The sequence below is a fragment of the Lycium barbarum genome, chromosome 9 (genome assembly GCF_019175385.1).
Source record: "Lycium barbarum isolate Lr01 chromosome 9, ASM1917538v2, whole genome shotgun sequence".
NCBI classification, from domain to species: Eukaryota; Viridiplantae; Streptophyta; class Magnoliopsida; order Solanales; family Solanaceae; genus Lycium; species Lycium barbarum.
Window position 1 is genome coordinate 31,512,490 of NC_083345.1, and position 25,967 is coordinate 31,538,456.

Here is a 25,967-nt window from a genome sequence, read left to right on the forward strand (position 1 = left end):
TCAAGAGACAACACAGCTTTTAATTTATCTATCACATTACGCTTCAGCTTCACAATTCTGATACCACTGAATGCGGTGAGATCCTCCAGAATATACAGGGACCATGTGAGACTACAGTAACAATGGGTGCACATGATGAGTATCCTGAAATGCCCTAACTATTGCCAAAATGTTGTTGATATAACCTCTGAACGCTAGGAAGAGAGACCATAAACAGATTGAGAAAAAGGAAAAAACATTATAAGTAATATACAAAACTTAGCTGCCTAGGAATATGCTACAGAGCTCTCCAGACGATGGATTATCCCCTCTACAATTGCAAAGGAACACTAGATACATATATACAAGCATGAATGGCGTCGCTGTTCTCTCCTTCAGTGCACCTCTGCGTACAAATTGCTCTTAAGATTAGTATAAAGAAAGCCGCACTACCTGCAAGAACAGGTCAGGAAGAATGACATGAAACCACTATCTAAACTGAAAAAAAAAAAAAAAAAAATAATAGCAGTACCAGCAGCTGTAGCTTCCACTCCTGGGTCATCTTATCTTGGTCTCCAAAAGCCAGGACCTGCACAGCAGAAGCCACCAACTAAGTATTGTAAAAAAAATTCTTAGGAGAAAATACCTTCTCGTTTATTGCATTAATTATAATTAAAAAAAAAACAAATTAGAAAGAGCAAGGCAACCCACAAAACCAATAAACTGACACGCCACTCATCCTTCTGTCTTTATTACTTGGAGCCTGCACTTGTTTATTATTATTCAATTTCACATTGAAAGGTCATGCTATTTCGGGCCCCACTTAAATGCTTAAAATGTTTTGCTTTCCACCATCAACTCCACCCTATCTACAATTATACAGTAAACGACTCTGTTTGGATATTAACAGCAAAGCTAGTAAAGAAAGTACTTTAGCACGTGTAAAATCAAGGCCTGCAATCTACAACTGCACGTCAGTGTAAAAAATTCCGGTTATGTTCTTGCCAAGCTTCAAAGAGAAATTTGATGCAGTGTGCAAGTTATGCATCCCATGCCCCATATACCAGCTTAAAATGGGTCACAATCGGAAGGCTTCGAGAAAATTGAAACCTGGTGGATTAAAGTCACGCTTAAGACGCGAAGGGTACTTCAAAAACAGAAGTACACCGGAATAGAGCAACAGTATATGCAGTTTCCACATGGATAAAAGATATTCAACCTCTAGATGTCACTGGAATCAGGCGGTCAGGCGGCGGTCTGTGATTAAAGATTTCCCTCCTATTCATACCTCGGGGAGGGTAACCCCACTTGTGGCTCGGTAAAGGTGGTTCACGTGGAATAGGATATGGCGCAGCAGCATAGTGACCTCTGGAACCATCTGGGTAGCATGGACCTGAAAGAGACGAGCAACAGTGAAACCAAAGGAAATATAGACAATAGAAATACTCAGCATTGCAGAATGGCAGAAGTCTAACCAGAATAATGGGATTGTGGCATCCAACTTTCTGCAATTTCACGTCGCACTGACTTCATTCCACTACGATCTCTGGAAAAACTTGGCATATGCTGTACATTGGAATAAGGAGTTGCTATATCCCTCCGCTGATCAGCCTGAACATAAGAGAACTGATTTGAAGGAGCGGGGTGAGGTGGCCGCAAATGGAAGCCCTTGCCACAAGCCCCGTCAGGTGGCTGCACTCCATTAGACAAGCAGAATGGTGGATGAGAAACAGCTCCATTGCTGGAAGGACGTGAACTAGCAGCGTCAAGGACCTTCAACGATCCCTTAGCATGAATCTCTCTGCCATCGGAGGGTTGACAATGAATAGCATCTGGGACAGCCGGATGAGCTTGTGCAACTGTACACTGCTGAAAAACAGTTTCCTGCAAGTTGTCTTTGATATTCTGCAGAACACCAACATTAAGATTCCACGTGTTACAATAATTCTATCAAGCAATAGCTTGATCTTACAAATACAAATTCACAAGAAGAGAGTTGCTCATAGCTCAAGAAAGGAGCAAAACAAATGTACCTGGGAACCCATTGAACAGTTTGACTGAACACTACTGGGGGCAGAATTCGATAGAGAAGACAGAGGTGGAAAAGAAGATGATGCAGGTGTAACTGAGGCCAGAGGTGGTGGAGGTGGAGGGGGGGATATTGGCAAAGGAGGAGCTGAGGGGGGACCATCCTCCGGAAGGGGGGGATGGAAGGGGGCTCCAAAACTGTTCCCATCATCAGGGCATGAGATCTGAGCAGAATCTGTTCCGACACTGCAACTGATGGAAGCACTTCCACCTTCACACACAGGAGACACATCTTCCATTTCAAGTTCACCATCAACATCTTCCAGAATATGTTTGTGCTTCTCACTAGCCAGGATGGCATCCTCCCCATTGGGCTTTCCAGCAGGGTGTTCTGGAGTGACAGCCTCAAAACTCTCACCATCAGAATCACTTACTTCTTCATCCTTAAGCATTGCAGGCATACGAAACCCAGGAAGTTGAAAACTTGAATTGCTGAAAAGTACAATAAGACTCACAATCGAGGCATCTCAAGGGAAAAAGTCGGATATCATAAGTATCTTTTTTCCTTTAACAATAACATCTACAAAGGAACTAAATAAGTTACCTTCCATATTCATCAACCAGCATGCCCTCCATTTCTCTAATTGGATCATCGAAAGATCTTTCTGTCCTCATGGGACGTCGAGAGTGTGCACGACTCAATGATGAACCACAAAAGGATTCAAGTTCTCGTATGTAGGGTCGAATAGCTGACTCGGGAAGAATCTTCCGATCATGCCAAACCCTCAAAACCTATCAAGAAACAAGACAATGAGATCTAGGGTTTGACCCAACATTAAATTTGACATGTGACGAAAGGAATAGAAAAAGAAAATGTTTCTCTTACTTTCAAACATTGCCTTCGGTTTTCCTGGGAACCACTTCCAGGAGGAGCAGCTGCTGATACTAGGCGTGGCAATAGTCCCTGAATCGCGGAAGGATATATGCCACCAATGTGACCTATAATTACAAATATAAGCAGGGAATAACAGCGTACCCGGAAGATACAAAAGAAGCATACAAGTGCAATGCCGCAAAGTTATTCATACAAGTTACCTTTAAGTCCTCTAGAAAACTGTGCAATAGAATCAACAAGAAAGAAAAGATCCACCCTTCTATGTAAGCTTGACTCGTTTTCCAACTTTTGAGCAATGATCTCCACAACCTGAATTCACCATTCAACACCAAAAAATAACATCACCACCACGAAACAGAATCACCATGCATATTGAGAAATAAAAGATGCAAGTTCCAAACTTCCCGATCCTAATCAATAAAAACTAAAACTTCAAATTGCGAATTATGTTTCCGTTTTTATGGGACAAGGGGCCACGATTTAAGGACTTGTCAAATACAGCTAAACTATTGGCACAAAACCAAAAAGCCCCTGCTCCAACAACTTATGTGAAGATGAAAAAGAAAAAAGTAATTAAACTTAACTAAAGCTAAGAAATTATATCAAATGTACATCCAGGAAAGCGAATTAGTTCAATATTTGCAGGGAAACGCAGGATACAAATGTCAACCAGGTTCAGGATTAACCTCACCTTATCGTACCTGTAGTTTGTTTATTTTTTCTCAAAGAGGACAGATGTAAAACCTTTACCTCCATTTCTCGAATTCTATCCATACAATATATCAATTATAACTCTTGAATCACCATAGACATCTCTATATCAATCAAACTTCAGCCAACAAAAGAACATAAATGTGTTTCCAAATTATACCACACAATCCTCTTAAAATGCATAAACATCATGCCCCCTCCCAGTTCGGAATTAACAAACTTCACAGTCCCTCAAGACATATAGGACCAAATTTCGTGTTAAACAACCAAGCAACAAACTTCCTTTCCAATCAGACCCCCTTTTTCCCTCACCCAGTGAATCACGCAGAAATAAGTATACACTAAATAAAAAGGCTGACAGCTTGTAAACTGCCCAAAAAACAGGTGTGTGTGTGTGTGTGTGTGTGTGGGGGGGGGGGGGGGGGGGGGGTTGGGAACACACATCCTAACCAAGAAGATACCATTATTCATGTGAGCTACAGATAGTTATTTGCAGTAGTACAGGGGAAAAGAGGAGAACAGATTAAGAGCCTGTTTGGATGTGCTTATGCCTATAAGCTGTAAAAAAAATAAGTTGGGGTAGTCTAACTTATTTTTTTTTGGCTTATAAGCTGTTTTAGATAAGCTAAGTTAAATGGGCCCAATTATTTTTTTGAGCTTATTTTAAGCACAAAATGACTAAGCTGGCCAGCCAAACACTCAAAAAAAGCTGAAAACAGCTTATAAGCAACTTATAAGCCAATCCAAACGGGCTCTAAGAAGATTCAGCAGATAAGGTAACACACACCATAACAAACTATTAAAAAGAAAATTATAGGGACGAAACTGATGTAAGTTACTCAGACTCTCCTAAAATGTCGTCGGGTGCGTGTCCGATCCTTCAAAAGTAGTGTATTTTTGGAGGATTCGACATGGGTGCGGCAACACTTTTGAAGAGTCCAAGTAACTTATAGACAAAAAGTACGCAATTTTACCTTGGAAGCAACACCGAATTTAGCAATGTCTAAAGCAACACGTGTGGCCCGCCCAATGCTTTCTTTTGTCCTTCTCAGTATCCCAAGAGTAGCCTCAAAGGAACCTAAAGCAACATTGGCTTCTCCTCTGCTGCTCAGTTTCCCATCGGTCCTTGGTTTATCATGTAACTGATAAGGGAAGGGACTAGAGCTTCCAATACTTGCATGCATGCTACTATCTACAGTAGATATGTTGCAAGTTAAAGTATTTGGTGTAGATGCCCTAATAAAGGAGTCCATCCCATCAGTAAGAGAGGATGACGAAAGGGTGGTTGAGACAGCTTTGTCGCCAAACTGATCATCAGATACAGAGCTCAAACCAGACATGCGCAACTCCTTGAGTGACACATCCACAACTTTTTCAGGACTTGAAGATGAAGTCGCGCTTATATTCTTTGATGCCGATCCAGCTTCTTTCATACTAATTGACCTAAGATAAGGCATACAGGAAAGAATCAATACATCAGGTACAACAGATTAGGGACTAAGAGCAAATAAGATGGTGACTAATAAATTATGATTGGAAATTATGAAAATATCTTACTCTTCATTGTCTTGAATGCTCACATCTAACGAAACCTGGCACAACTTGTTATTTTTACCACATTCAGCCTCAGCACCACCTAACCCCGTAATACCACCTTTTTCCGGTGAACTCATTATAACCTCATCATTAGATCCACAATCCGCGGATTTCCCAGATGCTTCAGAAATTGGATCTTCGAAATGTTTTGGTGACTCAGCAGCTTCATTTTCACAATTTTCATCAGATGTCATGACTGCCATTGGTGAGGGACGTCCACATTTGAAGGTACCCTGCAACTCACCACCAGACATGGCATTAGCAGAATGTGCAACAAAAGTGCTAGAAGGGCAGTCATTTGATGACTCCACTTTTTGAGGCGTCTGTATAACAGCGTCCGAGACATCACATTTATCTTCACAGGACTCCTTTGCTGAGCTATCACCACAAGCTACAGGTGTAGTAAGAGCTAGCACTTCCTGAGCTACTAGCACTTTAGCACTGGCCACAATAGTAGCATCTTCCTGTACAGCACTAGCTGGGCTTCCCATTCTACCCACATCAGAGTTATTCTCAAGTTTAATACTACCTGACAGCTCAGAGGAAACCTCCTTGGAACTCGAGCAATACTCGTTGATAGATGTCTTCATTCTACAAAGCCCATCCACAACTTGTTTGTCATCATCTGCAGCATAAGCTGACATGGCCTCCAAGGCACGATGAAGCCGTTTGGATGGAGGTAAAGCAGACTCGCCATCCAGCGAACCACCAAACTGTTTACGGATTTCCCAAAACGGCGGTCTCTTGGCAGAACATTTCTTCGATGGAGATGAATCATATGCATCACTTTTTATACAAGTAGAGTTCTGAAGGCAAGATCCATCTCCCTCAGGTACCTGTTCCAAAGACTTATCAGAAGTTCCTGGTGATTTTGCATCATCCAGTACCTCATTATCTAGCACCTCCCCTTCGGGTGCTGACCTACCCATACGTACCCTGGCTCTCTTGACCAGTGGTAAGTGATCATCGCCATCTTCCTTTAATTCCTTGGAATTTTTCTCATCAGATTTTACAAGGTCACCCGGCAGGAGATCTGTAGTTCTAGCAGTCAGTGTCTCCGAAGCTGTATCTTTGTCTAAACCAGCAGAGGACTCAGTTAAATCAGTGTGCAGCCTCTTTCTACTTGGCTTCCGTTTCTTCTTGAGTATTACCGCGCTACTTTGGAACTCAAGTCTTTGGCTCAACTCAACCTCCGATTCACATTGCACAGCACACCTATAGACAGGTTTACAACCAGATTCAACACTGCTGCCTTCATTTAAGCTAATGCTTCCAGAATCCACAGTAGCAATTTCAGAATCACTCTCTTCTGTGCTGCCATTAGAAACAAAAGCAGGTTGATCCATATTGTTCCTATCTAAACCATCTGATGGTTTTCCATCCATTTTGTTCCTTCTCGCAGATCTATCCCTTGTTGTATTACCACCATATCCTGCATTAATGCTGTGAGGACCAGAAGGCAACAAACGATTTTGATGTACTTCAGGATCGGTCCTCAAAGAACTTCTCAACCTGCGAGCAGATGGAGCCCTTCTCTCCATAGCACCATTTCTTGACCTTCCACCTACAATTTTCCTTCGGGTAGAATAAGTCTTTGTAGCTGGCACATCCATAACCTCCGCACTAGTAGGATCAACTGACAGCATTTCACCATCATGGGATACATCGTCTTTTGCAGCAACTGCGCCAGGCTCGTTTTCAATGTCTGGTTCACTTTCATCTCCAAGGTTCTCTTTTGATGAAGATTCAATTGTGTTGAGAGCTTCACCCTCCAAATGAGTTTTGGTTAATTCAACAACCTCATTGTCACTCCTAACAACCAATTCATCGGTAGAATTACCATTGACAGGCTGCTCCTTTTTCAACTTCTCAAAGCAATCAATAATCTCATGCACAGCACGAATAAAATCAGCACCTTTTCCACGACGTTTAACAAAGAGAGATAGTTTCTTATCTTCGGTAAATGCTTCGACATCCACAGGATTGCAGAAGGCTCTGAATTCAGAAAATAATTACCAAATATCGAAGTCATGGAATGGAAGAATAGAAAATAAAAGATGTCACACATGCAAAGAATGAAGACAAGCCAGAATTAACAGGAAACACCGCTCTAAGCCTCCAACAGTAAAGGATATAAGGAAATGTGATTACCTTCATATGATTAAAAATAATGGGGTAGCCAAATTAAATGTGGTCGAAAAACCTCAGCCTTATTGAACTCCCAGGCTAAAAATTGAGTTAGACTACTTTTTCAGTTAAAACTATCAACATCTAGCAATTAACATATGAAGCTCCTAATACACCAAAAAAAAAAAAAGGTCAATGAATCTTACTAAATGGTGCATCTGCAAGAAATTCTGTAACAACCTTGAATTCCTGACGTTCATTATACATCCTCAAAACATTGTTTCTTCTCTTAATTTCAAGGTGATAAACTCTTAATTCTAAAGCGCACTTCAACAGTGAATGCATCTATTGATGAACATTATCTTACCAAAAGTACAGATAATACTTCTAAGAAATCTAAGCAACAAGATAACTTCAATCAATCGAGTTTGCAAATACTGAAAGAGGTCAAACTACACAGAAGTTACCAAGGGTCAGAAGAAAAAAAACATGTCACGATCAAGAAATAGAATACTCACATTTGTTGTGTTCCAAAAAAGTAAACTAACACTTTCTTCCGGTCTCTCGAATAACCCCACTTCTCTGGCTCACTCACCTGTCATAAGACACAAAAGCATGTTTAGACCTCTCCTTCCACAGCTTCCGCTGTTAATCAAATGAGAGATAAAGGAAATAGACGAACAAAGCAACTAGGTGCTGCTGGCCATCATGTGAGAATACACAAATTTGGACCTAATGGAAAAAAAATTAGGATAAGCAATAACTTATTAATGGAACTCCTTTTAAAACCGAGAAATCCCCAAGAACAGTGGCACAGAGTTCAAAACTCAATATATATATATATATATAATGGACCTGGCCCATTACCCTTCTCAACTTAAACACCGAACTTTTGTCTACAGCAGTATTCAAACCCGTGAACTTATTAAAAAGAACATGAACCAGTCCGTTTGGAATGTTTCAAAAGAAAATGTATCGACAAAATTATTGGTTGCATATGCTTGATGGAAAACAAAAACCCATTAAATTTTCCCTTAATTAATGCTTATTTGTACCCTATAGGATATTGATTCCTAATTAAATTCGAAGAAAATCCCAGTCATCGGTAAAAGGTAAAACATCAACAGATGCTGCCTGCAGTATTTAAGGTATCCTCTTGACGATCTAGTCCTCTGGCTTTGATAGGCTTCATAGAGTTTAAGTTGCAAAATTTTCAGAACCAAAAAAAGCCAATAACTAAACGAACTTTTCCATAAATAGAATGTCCTTCACTCGACGGCCCACTAAGAGGTTATGCTTGTAAAACTAATTGTGCGGCCTAGTGGTCAACGAATTGGTGCAAACCTTAAATAAGGGTTCAGATCCCAACAAATAAAAAAAACAGTACGTGATTCCTTCCTATCTACTTAAAGCCTTGGTGGGAAGAGTTACCTGGCACCCTGTATTGGTCGAAGGTAGTTGGAACCGGTGGAATAGTCTAGGTGCGCACAACCTGGCCGTACACCATATTTATAAATAAAAAAAAACATAGTGATGACTATATAGTTTTCTTTGTTTCTTTTTTTCCCAAGGGTTACTATGTTGTTAAAAACAAACTCATGCCCGAAAACTATTGCATCAAAAACAGCTCTTGTCAATACTAAATACTCCCTCCATTTCAAAATAAGTGGTGTTTTTACCTTTTCATTTTGTTTTAAAATAAGTGGTATTTCACATATCAAGAAGGCATTACTGATATTCTTCCAATTTTCCCCTTAATTAAATAAAGGGAGTTTTACATAACCAAGAAACTACTAAAGAGCTACATCTTTTGCAAGGTTTTTTTTTTTGAGAAGGTAACATCTTTTGCAAGGTATTTATTCAGGCTAAGTTGGTAAAAATACATCTTACTTTCTAGGAACGAGTAGTTTTTCTTAAGGAGTGTGCCCAAGCTAAAAACACCACTTATTTTGAAATGGAGGGAGTATATTTTCAGAGAAACTAAATAATACTAGATACTTTTAAGTTCAACGGTAGCAATTCTTCTCGTGTAAATTTTAGATCAGACCTTTATTTCACAGCATAAAAAAAACAATATGATAAACTTGTTGTGTGGTAATGTATCTTTTTTTGTGACAGACACTTGCTTTCTCAAGATGACTATGTACACAACCCAGGCAACTATTATAGAAAATAAATCATGTACATCTGAATAATCTCTAAAAGTAGTCAAACAATGTTCAATGACATAGTAATGTTGTCATACAAACAAAATCTACAAACTGAAATTCAAAAAACACCATCTAGTGGAAAAGGCACAAATGAAGAAGACTATATGTGTTACAAGCAGAAAATAACAATAATATACAATAATTATTTATTTGTAACAAAGGTGGCGTTCAGACCACCTTGCAACACACCTCCACGAAGTATCCGCCATATTTCACCACGTGGACCAAGAGTTATGCAACACATCAAGCAAAATTTACGTCAACCAGGCTCAAAACCTAATCCAGATTATTTTTATTCAGATGCAAAAATGAAAATTACGTTCACATTTAAAATACAATTACCAATTTTTATGCTATATTTTCAATTTCCTATTCCAGATACCAAAAATGCCCATCAATAACCTTTTCTTAACCATTAAAGTACCGCTTTGTCAACCATATTTAGTGTTTAGTGACACTCTGGAAAGATAGACCCAATGAGCACTTAAATGCACGCCGCAATGTAATGTTGTATACAGCTAAATGAGGCAAAACATTCTACTTTACACCAGACTAAAGGGCTTAAGCAAGCCTCAAAAATGCTCAGTGTCCTCCTACGCTCTCTACTTCACTCAAATCTAATAAGTACCCATCACAATTTTGCTTGTAAAGATCTTGTGTCCATACTCCGTACAAACATATTTACTACCTTTGGCTTCGATTCAATGTTTTACAGGCCACACTGGGGGCGAAGTGCACCATATCTCCAATGAGGCACGCAACTTTTCCCCATGAGGGACAACTTCAATACCCACATATTAGCATTACATAAGTTTTTTTTTATTTTTTAAAAAGGTTGTTTTAGCATTAAATGAGTTCTTTTTACTTGTTGGAACTCGAATTTGAAAAGGAGTTTTTTTTATATATATATAAGGTAATAATTTTCTTAACAATTGGGGCGGGGGGGCGGGGGGAACCCCTGTATACAAGTCGTATGCCAAAAAAAGAGAACCTACATCAAAATACGATTCTCTAAAGGAGAGGCACCAATCTTCCATACAAATCGGGATATCATAGAAACACCAAAAGGAAATTAGAAACAAGAGACTATTCTGCAACTTTACAAAATCTTGTTCTCTCTCTCTCTCCATATGACCCACATAATAGCTAAAGCGGCAATATTCCATGCCCTAGGACTTCTCTTCCGCCTCCTAAATCCCCAACTATGCAAAGCCTCCTTCACTGTGCTCGGCATCACCCAATGCACCCCAAACCAATTAAGAACCACCCTCTCCAGTCGGCTAGCCATTTGAAAAGGGTAATTGACAAGGATTTAAATGAAGTTCACAACTACAGCCTATTTCAATTTCTTCGTGGATGTGTGAGGTACCAAGTCATTGTAGTATCATAGCTTTATGAGGGTAATGAAAGTTATACTTTCTACATCAGCAAAGCCAAAAATGAAAGAACATAAATCTAATACACTCCCAATGGTCCATTTGTTTTCATATCATTTTTAATCCAATAGAAGACTTTCACCACCTATTTTCAAGAAACAGTGCAAGTTCAAGCACGTTGAATAACATCTATATAAAGACAAAAACGCAATGCCTCAAAGCGGCAACGAATATAACCTGATGCTCTAATAGCTTTCATCCACATATCACATAGGGCTTAATAAAATCAATTCTGTCCTTTTTCTTTCACAAATCTACTTGTAATGATCTTAGGTAGATATGTTTGTGTATCTTTTATAATGTCGTCAATATCTTCAAAAGTTCTACAACCGAGAAACTTCACACTGGCCAATTATAACGTCCATGGATGTGCCTAGTAAAATTACATTTTCCTACGATACTTGACTGCTAAAAGGATTTAACAAATAAACCAAAACAAAGAGACAGCAAGAATGAGAAATGAGGCTAATTAAACAAACTATCGTCAAACCAAATAAGCAAATGCAAGTTAATGTACAGTCCTTTTTTATTAGCTAATCTACATACAACAATAGCACACATTTATCAACTAAAACGAGGCTTACATTAATACGACATATTCCCTCGTTTTCGTACAATGCAGCGTCATATATATATATGAATCATGTTAGTACAAAAAACAATCGTCTGTAAAAGCTACAATTAAGCAAGATATGTGAAATGAAGACCATGTCTATCAAGTTCGAAAATAGATTATTTCTAATTCTGATGTACAAATGCAATTTTAAGTTTATATAACTAATTTTTAGTAACACGCTTCTAATCACCAGTCAATTCATTCATAATGTTTTGTCAACAATTTATATACTGGTTTGCCGATTATACTGGTGCTCATTGACAATAGTGTCACCTAAGCAGAAGCCCAACTCAGGCTTTACGCAACTTCACAGTATAAGCAAGGCCAAACAAACTTTTAGCAACACTATATTGTGGTTGACTTACAACCCCGTAATTCACATATTTCTTACAGCATATTGGTGTGCTATTAACGACATTTACTTGATGTATCTAAATCACAAGAAATGTTAGATTACACCCTTTGTACCATATGAAGGCAGTGATTACACAAGTATAGTACAAAAATATGGACAAGTATCATGAAGGAATGTGAAACCTTTAGCGGAAACATTGCTTTTAAAGAAGGAAATGGAAACAGCATTAGATTAGTGGGTGGAAACACACTCTGAAAGCTGTCCCTTCTAAAAAAATTACACTCTAAGCCGTTTGGACATGATTTCATCAGATGATTTCAAATCATGATATGAAATCACGTTTGGACATGCAATCTGTATTTCTTAAGTTGTGTTTTTTCTTATAGACATAAAAATCCCCACAAGTTGTGAAAACCTTCAAAACATTCTCAATTCTTATACAATCTTACCAAATGAGCAAGTCATAGTTCATAACATAATTAATACGCTAATAGAAGGAATTTCTAAAGAATACAACATCAATTGATCAAATTTTAGTTCAATAAAATGTAAAATTGAACATGGTTATAAATACACTACCAACTTGTAGATCTTTTAATATCTGATATAAATGGTTGGTAAATATATCTACCAACTTATGGATCTTTTTTTTTTTACAAAATATAAACTTATGGGTCAATATTTACATTTTATAATTTTGAAATCATGATTTGGAATCCCAAATCATATCTTTTTTTGATGATTTGGGATTTCATCTCATAATATGAGATCATGAGATGAAATCGCATGTCCAAACGCCTACTAAGGGCTGTTTGGACATGATTTCATCTTTTTTTTGGTAAAGTAATAAAATTCATTAGTAAAACATCAAGAAGATGCAAGGTTACAGATGGGAAAAGCTGACAGGCTTGGCAAAACCTGTAGAACAGTCTAAAGATATCCTATCTCTACTGAACTAGAGAAAAGGAGCTGATAAAATCTAAAAAGTTACCCACATTGTTTACAGGGGCAAAAAATGCCAACTAAAAAGACTAACTAAACACCTAGACTTTAGAGAGCAAATAGGAGTTGAGATTCCTTCAAAGCATCTGTTGTTTCTCTCCTTCCATAGGGTCCAAAAAATTACTGCTGGGATCATTCTCCAAATTCTTTTAATGGATTTGTCAACTCTCCAGAGTATCCAGCTAGCATATGCATCTTTGATGTTGAAGGGCATTACCCATTGTAGACCAAGCATAGAGTAGAAGAAAAACCAGAGGCTAGCTGCTGCAGGGCAGTGCAAAAATAGATGGTTGACACTTTCATTGGTCTGCTTGCACATGGTACACATGCTAACAACTATTACACCTCTCCTTCTAAGATTGTCTTGTGTTAGGCATGCTTCCTTCAGTGCAGTCCAAGTGAAGCAAGTAACTCTGAGAGGCTGTCTGGTTCTCCATACAAGCTTCCAAGGCCAAACCTCTAAAAGGCTATTTTGAGAGCACCAGTTGTTGTAACATTCCTTCACAGTGAAAATCTTTTCCTTAGAATTGCCCCAGAGTATTCTGTCCTGAAAATTTGCCACCAAAGTACTTTGTCCCAAACTTTCTAATAGAGAAAGAAAATCATCAACTTCCCAATCCTGTAAGTTTCTCCTTAAAATTGGTGTCCAACAGTTAACTCTATATTGAGCTAATGTTGCTTCTTTGTTAGAAGCTATCAGAAATAGTGAGGGAAATAAATCTTTTACTAAAGTGTCCCCAAGCCATTTGTCCTGCCAAAATCTGATCTTGAGCCCATTTCCAGCCTTGAATGAGACAGCCTGGAAGAATTCCTCTTGGAGACTACTGATGTGTTTCCATACTCCAACACCATGTGGTTCATTGCTTTTCTTTGCAGTCCAGTGGTCTTGAATACCATATTTAGCTTTGATGATTTCCTTCCAGTACCCTGCCTCATTTTGACCATATCTCCAAAGCCACTTCATGAGTAGGCTATTGTTATGAAACTTAAGATTTCTAATCCCCAGCCCCCCTTGGCCTTTGGGTTGAATAACTGATTGCCATTTGACCAAAGAGAATTTATGAGTAACACTGTTACCTTCCCATAGGAATTTCCTTCTAAGCCTGTCAATTTGCTTTAGAACTGAGGTTGGCATAGGGAAGAGTGACATAAAGTAAGTGGGAATGCTGTCTAGGACACTTTTGATGAGGGTGAGCCTGCCACCCAATGAGAGATATTGCATCTTCCAAGTGGCTAGTCTTTTCTCCATTCTTTCAATGACCCCACTCCATATCCCAGATGATTTGAATTTAGCACCCAAAGGAAGTCCCAAATAGGTGGTGGGAAAGGAGCCTGTTTTGCAGCTAAGAATATCAGCAAGAGCTTCTAGGTTGGTCACTTCATTCACTGGATATATAGTGCTCTTACGCATGTTGATATGAAGTCCAGAGATGGCCTCAAAGATCATGAGGGTAGTGTTGAGATTAGAGACCTGCTGACAATCAGCTCCACAAAATATAAGGGTGTCATCCGCATAGAGTAGATGAGAGACTGAGACTGAGGTGGAAGGATTTCTGCCCACTTGGAACCCTTGAATCCACTGAAGTTCTTTGGCCTTTGCTAACAGCTGAGATAATCCTTCCATCGCAATGATAAAGAGGAAAGGGGACAATGGATCCCCCTGCCTGAGTCCCTTTTGAGAAGAGAAAAACCCAACTGGACTTCTGTTCACCAAAATTGAAAACTTCACTGTCGAAATACAGAAATAAATCCACCTTATCCACCTTTCCCCGAAACCCATTTGCTTCAAAATGTTAACTAAATAAGCCCAGTTAAGCTGATCAAAAGCTTTCTCAATATCTAATTTGCATAGGATCCCAGTCTCACCACTTTTAATTTTCCAGTCTAGCACTTCATTGGCAATCATAGAAGAATCAGTGATCTGTCTATTCTACAGAAAAGCACTCTGCTGTCCAGAAACTAAGGAATCCACCACTTTTCCGAGCCTCTTAGCTAAAATTTTGGCCAGCAATTTGTAGACACTGCCTATAAGACTTATAGGCCTATAATCTCTAAGCTCTGCGGCCCCTTTCTTCTTTGGGATAAGAGCAATGAAAGAGGCATTGCATGATCTCACCATTTGGCAGTTCTGATGAAAGAAATTAAAAGCTGCTAGCAGGTCTGCTTTGATGAAGTTCCATGATTTTTGAAAGAAAGCCATAGTGAAACCATCAGGGCCTGGAGCTTTGTCAGGGGCACAAGTCATGAGAGCTTCTAAAATCTCCATTTCGGTGAAAGGAAGTTCAAGGTCCTCTTTATCCACTATGTTGAGACTTGACAGACCTTCAAAGACAGCTGAGGGTCTCCAAGATTCAGTTTCTTTGTAAATTTGTTGATAGTACTCCAGAATACCATCCTTGATCCTTCCTTTGTCTTCAATTACTTCATCCCCTATTTTGAGTTTGTCAATGGTATTGCCCTTTCTATGAGAGTTGGCCATTCTTTGGAAAAACTTTGTATTCTTATCCCCCTCTTTCAACCATAAACATCTTGATTTTTGTCTCCATGAGATCTCTTCAGCGGTTGCTATTTGCTGAATTTCAAGTTTGAGATTCAATGTCTGACCTTTCTCTTCTGTAGAGAGAGCTCTGAGCTCAGCTAACTGGTCCAGCTTCCAAAGTTCTTTGAGTGCCTTGTTCCTTTGAGTCTCGATTGTTCCATAGACCTCCCTATTCCATTTAGTAATGTCTTTCTTGAGATTCCTTAGTTTCTGCATTAGCACAAAGTCTGGGGTGCCTAATACAGTGTAAGAAATCCACCATCCTTCTATCATGTCCATGAAACCCTCAGCTTGAAGCCACATGTTTTCAAATTTGAAATAAGAAGGTGTGGTCTCCCAATCTCCACTTTCCAGGATAATTGGTTTATGATCAGAAAAAACTCTAGGCAAGGGGTACTGTTTGATAGTATTGAACATCTCGCTCCATTCTGTTGAGATAAGGAACCTGTCAATTCTAGAGGCTTGGAGAGACTCCTCCCCTCTTGACCAGGTAAATTGTGCTCCCTGAAGTGGAGGGTCAATCAAATCCAGGTCTAGAATAGTGTTGGAGAAGCCCAGCATCGCCCTTGATCTTCTAACGCAGTTTAATCTTTCCCCCACAAATCTGCACACATTGAAATCCCCTCCTATGACCCATAGGTCAGACCACAATCCCCTGATAGATGCTAACTCGAGCCAAAGATCCTCCCTTTCTGGATTGGTATGAGGGCCATAAACACTAGTAAAAACCCATTTGAAATCCTCAGCAAGACTTTCGAATCTACATGATAAAGAAAGGCTCCTGCTTCAAAATCAACACATTTCCAAGCTCTTTTGTCCCACATTATTAATATCCCACCTTTGGTACCAATTGCTTTGACTTCTGCCCAAGAGATCCATCTGTTTCCCCAAATTTGCCTGATTAGAGATGGATTCCATGTCTCTATTTTGGTTTCCTGCAGGCAAATAATATCAACTCCCCACTTGTGAATAAGAGATTTCAAAGTGCTTCTCTTGTCTTTATTGTTGAGCACATTCCAGCTGAGTGTTTTAACTCTCATCTGGAATGAGCCTTGTGAGACCTGCCCCTCTCTTTCTTCCCACTCCCGTCCTGGAGACCCCAATCCAATCTTTTAAGTTCAGTAACTGCTTTGCTTTTCCCTTTCTTTAATTCTCCTGTTTTATTTTTTTGCTCAAGAATCTGCACTTTCCTTTTTTCCTCCATTCTCAGAATAATTCCTAGAAGTTCATGTTCAAACCCAGCAACATTTACCCCCAACACTTTGCAAGCCTTCATCATTGTCAACTTCGTCCATTTTGAGGTTTCCACCACATCAGGGATATCAACAGTTTGAATTTGTGGATCATGCCAAGGCAAAGGAAGAAAATTGCTGTAGGACTGAGATGAGATACCAGAGTCAGATTCATTTGAAACGGACAGTGCTGAGAATATCGGTTTGGGTATATGTGGGTCCATCGAGTGCCCTGCGTGAACCGCTTCATCATCTGCTTCAGGCTCGGACAGTGTCCCCTCCATGAGTTCTAAATCCCTGAGACTAGAAGCTTGAATTTCTAGTTCAAAAGGATCAAAAGAGAATGAAGCATTCAAGGAAGATGAAGCTCTGAAGCAGCATGGGTCCAGCTTTGGTACAGATGATCTCCACACTTGCTTCTTTTTGTGTTGCTTGAAGTGTTTGCTTGTAAGTGGGCCTTTAGTGTAGTAACCGTTGTTCAAAGCTAATGAAGTTCTCCCTTTGTAGTGTTTCTTACTACCCTGACTATTAGAAGAGAATAAGGCCGGCCCATTTGTGTTTAAATCCTTCGAATTCCTTCTTTTCTCCACAGGTTCTTCCACACGTGTGTCACGTGAATCATTAATGGTATTAGCACATGGAGCTGAGAGAGAATTTGATCCCATTTTATTACCAACCTCGGGCAAACCAGTTGAAGGACCAGCATGTAAAGAAAAAGACCGAATTTCCTTAATTATTGGCAATTCGAAGATCCTATCATCAAATTCAAAATTCAAACTTGCCGGAAACTTCATAGCTGATTTTTTGACGCAGATGCGAGCCCAGATCAGGTGGGTTCTGTTCTTCGTATCTTCATCAACACCGACATAACCCCCGCAACGAGCCCCTATATGTTCAAAAGTATCCATTGACCAAGCATTTAGAGGAATTCCAAAAACTTTCAACCATATGTTTTCCGAGCAGTTACCAGATTGCAATGAGAAAATGTCATGCGACCACCAAGATAAAGAAAGATGTCTTCCGTTCCAGAACCAATTCCCTGCCTTTACCCTTATTGCCTCTTGCCTGGAAGGAAGCTCAAAGAGGAACTGATTGTGGTCTAAAGGTATGACTTTGATGCCAGCAGTAACTCTCCATCTACTAATGAACCATTTCTGAATAGTTTCGGGATTGGGACTGTGATGAAATGGATCATTGAAGGTGCCAACCAAGCTTCTGTGCAAAGGATGTTTTCCATTCAATTCTCTTTTGTTGGTTCCTTGACTTATATCTGGCCATCTGTCAATGCTAGCAGCTATACGATAAGATTTTGTCAATGGGGGAGGAGGAAGCAGTGGCTCTGCTTCGCTGAATTCTTTCAGAAATTGAAGGATTTTCTTCGCAATATCTGACCATCCACTGTTGAGGCTGATCTCAGGGATTATCACTGCTGCTTTAGATGAACCATGCCAAACCTCTATGCGAACAAATCTACCATAAACATTGAAATTTTGGTAAACTCTGAAAAGATTGTGTTGTTGTTTTCTACCCCACCTTCTATATAGTCGACCAGTGCCTTTTGATGCTTGAATAAGCGCTTCGCACACCCATCTCAGGTTCTGAATATCCATATTGATCTTGCTTGTATATCTCTTGCCCCTTTCTATTAATGAAAACCAGTTATAATATTTATCCCCTGTATTCCTCAGTTCAAAGGATTTATCCCCACTGATGAAAAAAAGGTGTGAGCCCTGCATGTTTCTAATGAAAGTCACTGAAACTGAAGGAGTTTTATGTTGATTGATGTGGTCGCCGTCACTGTCAGATGTCACCGGTGATTCTGCCGGCAGCAACTCAGGTCGCCGGAGTTTTGTTTTTTTTTGTTTTTTTTTTTCTCCGGCACTGACAGGTCGCCGGAAAATTTATCCGGCACTGTCAGAGGGAGGGTAGATCTGAAAAGATTTGGAGGAGAGAGAAAGCAAAAGAACTAGAAAAAGCTGTAGATGGAGGCTATGGAGGAGAGAGAGAAAAAGTTGTAGATGGAGGCTATGGAGGAGAGAGAGAGCTGGAGTCACGCTGGAGTGAGGGCTGTGATGGTGGTCTGAGGAGAGAGAATCAGATTTGGATCTATTTTGCTTACCTGGGAATCTGTGTCTGGGAGCATTTCGGACATGCAATTTGGATTTCTTAAGTTGCAGTTTTGAAAACCACAAGTTGTGAAAACCATCAAAAAATTTCTAATTCTTATTCAATCTTACCAAATGAGTAAATCATAATAAAATTAATACGCTACTAGAAGACTTTTCTGAAAAATACAACATCAATTGATCAAACTTTAGTTCAATAAAAAGGAAAATTTAACATGAATAGTAATGTAACTACTCTTTAATATAATCCTCCCACTACCAACTTATGGTTGGTAAACATGATTGGTAAATATATCTACCAACTTATGGGTTTTTTTTTTTACAAAATATAAACGTATGGGCCAAATTTTACATTTATATTTTTTGAAATCATATTTCAAATCCCAAATCATGCCTTTTTGGATGATTTGAGATTTCATCTCATGAGATGAAATCACATGTCCAAACGCTGATTTCATCTCATGAGATGAAATCGCATGTCCAAATGCCTACTAAAAGTTGTCATTCCAACTATATATAGCATATCGACCAGAAGGATATGACAATTCATCAGGATGACATAGCCTAGAACGGTGAAGTCACTTAAGATCAGGCAAATTAAGACATATTTGAAAACATAATGGAGTTGCAATAAATGCTGACAATCACATATATCGTCTTTAATCATCTTCAGTAAATGTCATTCTACACAGGCAACTAAAAAGAGAGGAGCACAAGAGCCACAGACCAACTAATATAGATCCACAAAGTGGTGCGGAATACATACTTACGTGGATGGATACCAAAAGTGATATCAAATAGCTGAAAATCCAAAGAGAAAGAAGATAGCATTCGCTAACCTAGGCTTCACCTTCAAATAGTTGGATGAAGATGGTGCATCGCCAGGTCGCAAGCCAAACATGATGCACAAAAGGAGTAGCGCAATTGTCTTTTTTTGTGGGTACTTCGGAGGGACGAAGAACAAGAGCATTGAGGGAGGAATTTCTGTAACTGAGGACCTATCTTCTGTTTTGGCAAATATTTTGTGCATACACGATGACCATGTTATTGTATATGATTAAATGAAATGCCGATATTTTGCGCAAGTTCTCCACCTTTTCTCTATACTAGTATGATTGGGTTTCCACACAATGTCAGCAACCATTATTTCCCGAAGAATGACAATCAAAATTCTTTTCTACTCAAACACTTTACATTTACATTTTAATACTTCGTTGTTTGTTCCTAGCCTTCTTATTGATTTGTCGATCAAAGGAGGGGAAAAGTCGAACAGGGAGTACATATTCACTCTTGACGCACCAAATGGAAAATAGAGGCGCCATCACTATATTAGCAAGTTACTACTCAAACTCTAGGTAATATCTTTTATCTTTCTTAGCAGGGGAAATGAAAGACAAATATCCTTCCTGAACATTATCCAACTTTATCCTTCTTTTACCATATTAGCATCATGAGAGGAATTATACTTTGTAATGCTCTTTTAACTTGTCAAAGAGGCAAATGATTCATTTTCTCGATTCTATTAGTCTTCTAAAACAAATTTACGATCCATAATCACCTAGATATCTCTCCTTATTAATCAATGAATATGTCCTCCTTAAGCCTGATTTGGCAAAAATGCCCCATGACATCATAATGCCAAATTGACATTGCTCCGGAGAAAGTTAAGCTAGGCAACACAGGTTTTATTCAAGTAGACCTTCAAGCTAGCGTGTTTAAGTGGTAAAAATAGACAGCATTGGCACCTGCGAAAATCGCTGGACATAATGCAATAAATTCCCTATTTTGAACCTAAACATCTCATTCACATATTTGGAGCTTGAGACCTCGGTTTAAGGAGATTTTTAAGGAATAAGCAGCCCAATGAAGAAGTAAGAGAGTAGTAAGGGAAAACGTAGAAGAAGACCGAAAATAGTGAAATAATGGTAGTACAATACAAGAGTATAAAGAGAGGAAAACAAACAAGAGATGTAAAGAGAAAGGAAGAGGGTACAAGGAATCAAAATATCTAAATGAACAAGAAATACCTATGCAAGGGTAAATACATTAGACATAACTTGAGATCAAAAAACTAGAGAATTTCCAAATTAAGCTACATGAGTATCATGACTGACAGTCAAGCATATTAGACACACTAGCAAATTAGCAGTCGAAACTCACTACAACGAGATGTAGGAGCGACAGAAGGTTGGATTAGGAAGTCTTTAAGTCTTCGTTAGCTGCTCCTCGACTTTAACACATCATGTCAGACATCATTTTGCCTTTACATGAGCATCAGTCAACGCATCATAGAGACAGAGACGGGTAGGTTTAAAGGTATCTATATGTTCACATCCAAAGGAACTTTATGTTGCTACAATCATTCCTGATCCCAAGAACAAGATATTTTGTAGTAAGTATTCCAAAAAAAAAAAAACGACACATGGCAATATGACCAAGTGTCTCAAACATAGAAAAGGGAGACAATTACATGATTTTTTATTTGGAGGCAAGTGTCTAAAACACTTGTGTTATGTAGAGATTCAACAGGCACAATTCATCCTTCAGCCGTATCACAGTTCTTTTTTTTTTTTTTGAACAGTTAACATTCAGCAATATCAATTCTAACAATCCTTCCCTTTGTCTCACCCCATACATTCGCTCTATTCCATTTGCTTTCGTCCATATTTTTTAATTGTCTTTTATTTCCTCCTCCTAAGCTTGCTGGTATTATTTATTTTGTAGATTCATGTATGCTCTAAAACATAGAAGTAGGCTTTTTGAATCTTGGGGAAACACATCACAATGCTGAAATAGTTCCTTAGGAAAGTGCCTAGCATGACTCAAGCCAGTTCGTGTATTTACTCAAAAATATTACCGTAGTAATATTTAATTTTTCAGTGCTATTGTTTTGCTAAATAAATAATGTTTATTATTGATATTTTATCTTGGTTTTTCCACTAGCAAGACTTGAGCCAATTCGTGTATTTACTCAAAAATATTATTGTAGTAATATTTAATTTTTCAATGCTATTATTTTGCTAAATGAAGAATATTTATTTTTGTGATTTTAATCTTGGTTTTTCTGACAATCTTAGAAACTATTTCAGCTGCGTGAAATGGGAATAAACAAGCCTACCTTTAAATTTTAGAGGATACAGGAATCAACAAAATTAAATAATACTAGCAAGTTTAGAAGGAGGAAATAAAAGACAACTAAAAGACAATAAAAAATATGGATGACAGCAAATGGAAGAGAAAGAACGTATGGGTGAGACAAAGGTAAGGAAAGATTGTTAAGAGTTGATACTGCTGAAGGATGAATTGTGCCTATTCATAGGCTTAGGAGAAATCTCTGCACAAGACGAGTGTTATTTATTTATTTATTTTTGAGAAACTGCACAAGACAAGTGTTATAGACACTTGTTTTCTAAAAAATCATGCAATTGCCACCCCATTCTATGTTTAAGACACTTGGCCATATTGCCATGTGTCAAAAAAAAAATGAAAAACTAACTAGATAATTTTTGTTGTGATGTTCATGAATGGTTCAGAATATTACAAAGATTTTCATCTTTGGACTGTAGGAGATGGAATTACTTAAAACAACTTTTTTGTGCAGCCTAGTGTATATTCATAGAAGTTATTACATGGAGCTCTTTAATTTTCTACCAAGAAGATTTTAATTACTCTATTCCAAATCACGCAAGGAGCCACTACGAAGAAGTTCCGGGAGTTACGAAGGAAGCTTCGAGCCTATATTGGTCATGGGTTGGGAACGAAAATTGACCCAATTGCAAGAGCGGAGCTCTACCAACTGAGCTATATCCACCCGAGCCAAATGGAGCATGAAGTAGTCAGATGCTTCTTTTATTCTATTCCAGGAAATTCGCGCAGCGAAAGATCCTGAATTTGAGACTTTCTACACCAAAAATATCCTCCGCGCTCGGAAGGACTTCTAGTCTATTAGAATCCCCTAGAGTAGTAAAATATATCTTTAGCCCAATTCATATATAACTAGCTCTAGTCAATATCTAACATCACATATACATGTCTTTCTTCCATAACGTAAACAAAAAAATGCGGATATGGTCGAATGGTAAAATTTCTCTTTGCCAAGGAGAAGATGTGGGTTCGATTCCCGCTATCAACCCAAGATCGAACATAAAGTAATTTTTTTACCATTTATTTACTGTTTCATTTCATAAATAGCATTATTATTCTACAATAGTTAAAAGTCAATTTAGTGAAATTGTGTAAATCCTTATGAAACTCTAATGCCAACCTAACTAATTTGCCAAAGAAGCTCACTTTGCTTACAAGGTCTTCAGATTTTAGATTGTTAGAAGCATCAGACTATCAGATGAGACGATAAATTTATTTTTTTGATTTTTTCAGTTGAAACCATAAAACTTGGCAAACTAGCTGAACTTGTTTGTTGCTCCTTTTTATGCTCATGAATCATTCCAGATCTTTCATTCAAAATGAGGAAAGAAGAATAAGAACAGAGGAACAAAAAAATACTCCTTCCATTTTATTTATGTGTCTTACTTCCAAAGAAAATGCCACCTCTCTAAATGTAGTAAGTTCTTTGTTTCAATATTCCTTTTTTCCCCTTAATGATACTCTCTTATAGGAATGGCATGGCATATTTAAGACTACACACACCTTTGGGTTTAAGACCACAAGATTCAAAATTCTTCATTACATCACAAAATGAAACAAAGAATGTAATATCTATCCTTGCTGCCTGACTAGAACCGAGTACAAAGGGGATAATTCTGCAAATAATTTACTGCAGACCAATCAAACCTATAGATTATTTTCAAGAAAAATTGTCAAAAAAAAAAAAAAAAACACACACAAAGAACACCTTTTCTGATCCCAAAAGAAAAGATTTTGCCAAGGAGATTAACAACTAAACTAGAAATTCAAGCGTGTCTAAAAAGACACTCCCGACTCCAAAAAGTGTTATATACAAGTTAATACATATATTTACTTCCCAGAGTAATAATTCTGACAGAATGACGAAGTATCAGAGTAACAAGATAGGAGAATCAAGATTTATGGGATATTCAACCTCTAGTTCACAGAACATCAACCTGATAAAGTGATTAAACAGCCAAATACTGAAACTTCACACAAATTTACCCAAATCGTCTCCAAATACACTACATTCCCGACTGGATACAAAAGCAGAAGTGCTAATTGAGTACCCTTCAAGTTCTGCAGTCAAACCCAAACAGTATTCTCCATACAATTTAGGAGTGCACTGGTAGTTCTACTACTTTCTTTTTGTTAGATAACTAATGTCAATATAGCAAGAGTAAGTAGCTATACTTAATGTCTTATGTTGTTAGATTCCAAAATCAGGTAAACTAGCTATGTACTCCCTCCATTCACTTTTACTTTTACTTGTCCGCCCAAAAAAAAAAAAACTTTTATTTGTCCACTTTAACAAATCAAGAGAAAGACAAACTTTTTTTCTTGTTTTCCCCTTAACATTAACTACTCATTTCCAAATCATATTCCAAGTCTATTGAGACTATACACCAATATTAATTGGTGTTATGGTAAAATATTTACTTCATTTATTAAGTTCTTAAGGGGCGTGCAAAGTCAAAAGTGGACAAATAAATATGAACAGAGGCAGTTCAACGATTCAGGGGTAAGACGATAGTCCTAATGCATACCCCAAACTCTTCCTTGTTTGTATAACCAAAAAATCAGTTGTTTCTAAATTAAGGTCTCATTCTTTTACACTTCTAACTAGTCTTTTTTCATTTTCAAGAACTAAAAGGCCCTAATCTAGTCTAAAAAGGTGATCTTTTCAGCAAAACCATCAGATCCACGACTCACAATAGTTGAAAACGAAAAAACCGGTATCCTGAAAACAAGAAAGAATGACAAAATAGGAGTACCAAAAGTGACTACCCACAACAGAAAGAGGAAAAAGAAAAAATAGAAACGTACCCCCAACCTCTTCCTTGTCTGTATAACCAAGAAATCAGTTGTTTCTAGATTAAGGCATCGTTTCTTACACTTCTAACTACAGTCTTTTTGCATTTTCAAGAACTTAAAGGCCAAAATCTAGTCTACAAAGGTGAACAACAACACACCCAGTGTAATCCCACAGTCTAAAAAAGTGATCTTTTCGGCAAAACCATCAGATCCATCACTCACAATAGTTACAAAAAAAACAACTAATATCACGAAAACAAGAAAGAACAACAAATAGCCACAAAAGTAAGCGAAACAAAAAAAAAAAAAAAAAAACATCAACATACGCAGCCATTGCAGGCCAAGCTGGAAAACCTTTTAACCTTAGCAAGCACAACATCACCCACTTTCCACTGACGGCAGCTGCTGCCACCGGTTTACCAGGGTGTCCCTTCTTACACTTCAAACTACAGTTTTTTTGCATTTTCAAGAACTTAGAGGCCTTAATCAAATAATAGGGTGTCCCTTCTTACACTTCTATCTACAGTCTTTTTGCAATTTCAAGAACTTATAGGCCCTAATCTAGTGTAAAAAGGTGATTTTTTTCACAAAACCATCAGATCCACAACTCACAACAATTACAAAACAAGCAACTAATCTCATAAAAACAATAAAGAACAACAAATACCCACAAAAGTAAGCGAAACAACAAAAAATACAAAAACCATCAACATACCGTAGCAGGCCAAGCTGGAAACCCTTTAACCTTAGCAAGCACAAGATCACCCACTTTCCACTGACGACAAGCTGCAGCCGCCGCCGCCGCCGCTTTACTCCTACCTTTCCTTCGACTCGGCGCCATAAAAAAAAAAAAAAAAACCCCAAAACCCTAATCAAACCACCTATATGTAATTAAAGTAACAAACTTTCAAACGATTCCTAAACATAAAGGCACCAAAACAACCCCTACACAACAACAATTTGATATGTAAATTCCCAGTCATTGATTGATAGGTCAAATTAAACACAAAATTCACCAAACTTTTACATAATTTAGGGGTTTTAAAACCCTAACCCTAAATGTGTTTTCAGAGAGGAGAAATAAGGGGAGTAGAGAGTTTTAAGGCGAAAGGGCGTTTTTACATATTATTATGAGAGAGAGAGAGATATGAACGTGGTGGTGAGTAGTACGGGGT

The 25,967-nt window shown here is 38.2% G+C and overlaps 1 protein-coding gene across 2 annotated transcripts; it reads right to left on the minus strand.

The window, feature by feature from the left end:
* LOC132611049 (protein HUA2-LIKE 3-like) lies at nt 1-25,967 on the minus strand. Of its 2 annotated transcripts, none has more exons than XM_060325463.1 (12): nt 25,508-25,967; nt 7,855-7,931; nt 5,171-7,204; nt 4,588-5,056; nt 3,103-3,211; nt 2,894-3,006; nt 2,612-2,799; nt 2,013-2,499; nt 1,455-1,884; nt 1,199-1,372; nt 512-568; nt 1-385 (listed from the first exon to the last, which is right to left on the minus strand). In XM_060325463.1, the coding sequence occupies exons 1-11, from the start codon at nt 25,631-25,633 to the stop codon at nt 543-545; spliced, it is 4,233 nt and encodes a 1,410-aa protein (XP_060181446.1). In that variant the 5' UTR covers nt 25,634-25,967; the 3' UTR covers nt 1-385; nt 512-542. The 2 variants fall into 2 exon arrangements, with proteins under 2 accessions (XP_060181446.1, XP_060181445.1); XM_060325462.1 differs by having other exon boundaries at nt 1-432.

What these genes read in the sequence shown, in the direction of transcription:
- LOC132611049 (XM_060325463.1), bottom strand. Translation starts at nt 25,633, where the DNA reads ATGGCGCCGAGTCGAAGGAAAGGTAGGAGTAAAGCGGCGGCGGCGGCG. An exon ending in TTCCAGCTTGGCCTGCTACG is followed by an intron (nt 7,932 to 25,507) that starts GTATGTTGATGG and finishes GTCTTATGACAG; the next exon opens with GTGAGTGAGCCAGAGAAGTG. An exon ending in CTGGTTGATGAATATGGAAG is followed by an intron (nt 2,500 to 2,611) that starts GTAACTTATTTA and finishes TGTACTTTTCAG; the next exon opens with CAATTCAAGTTTTCAACTTC.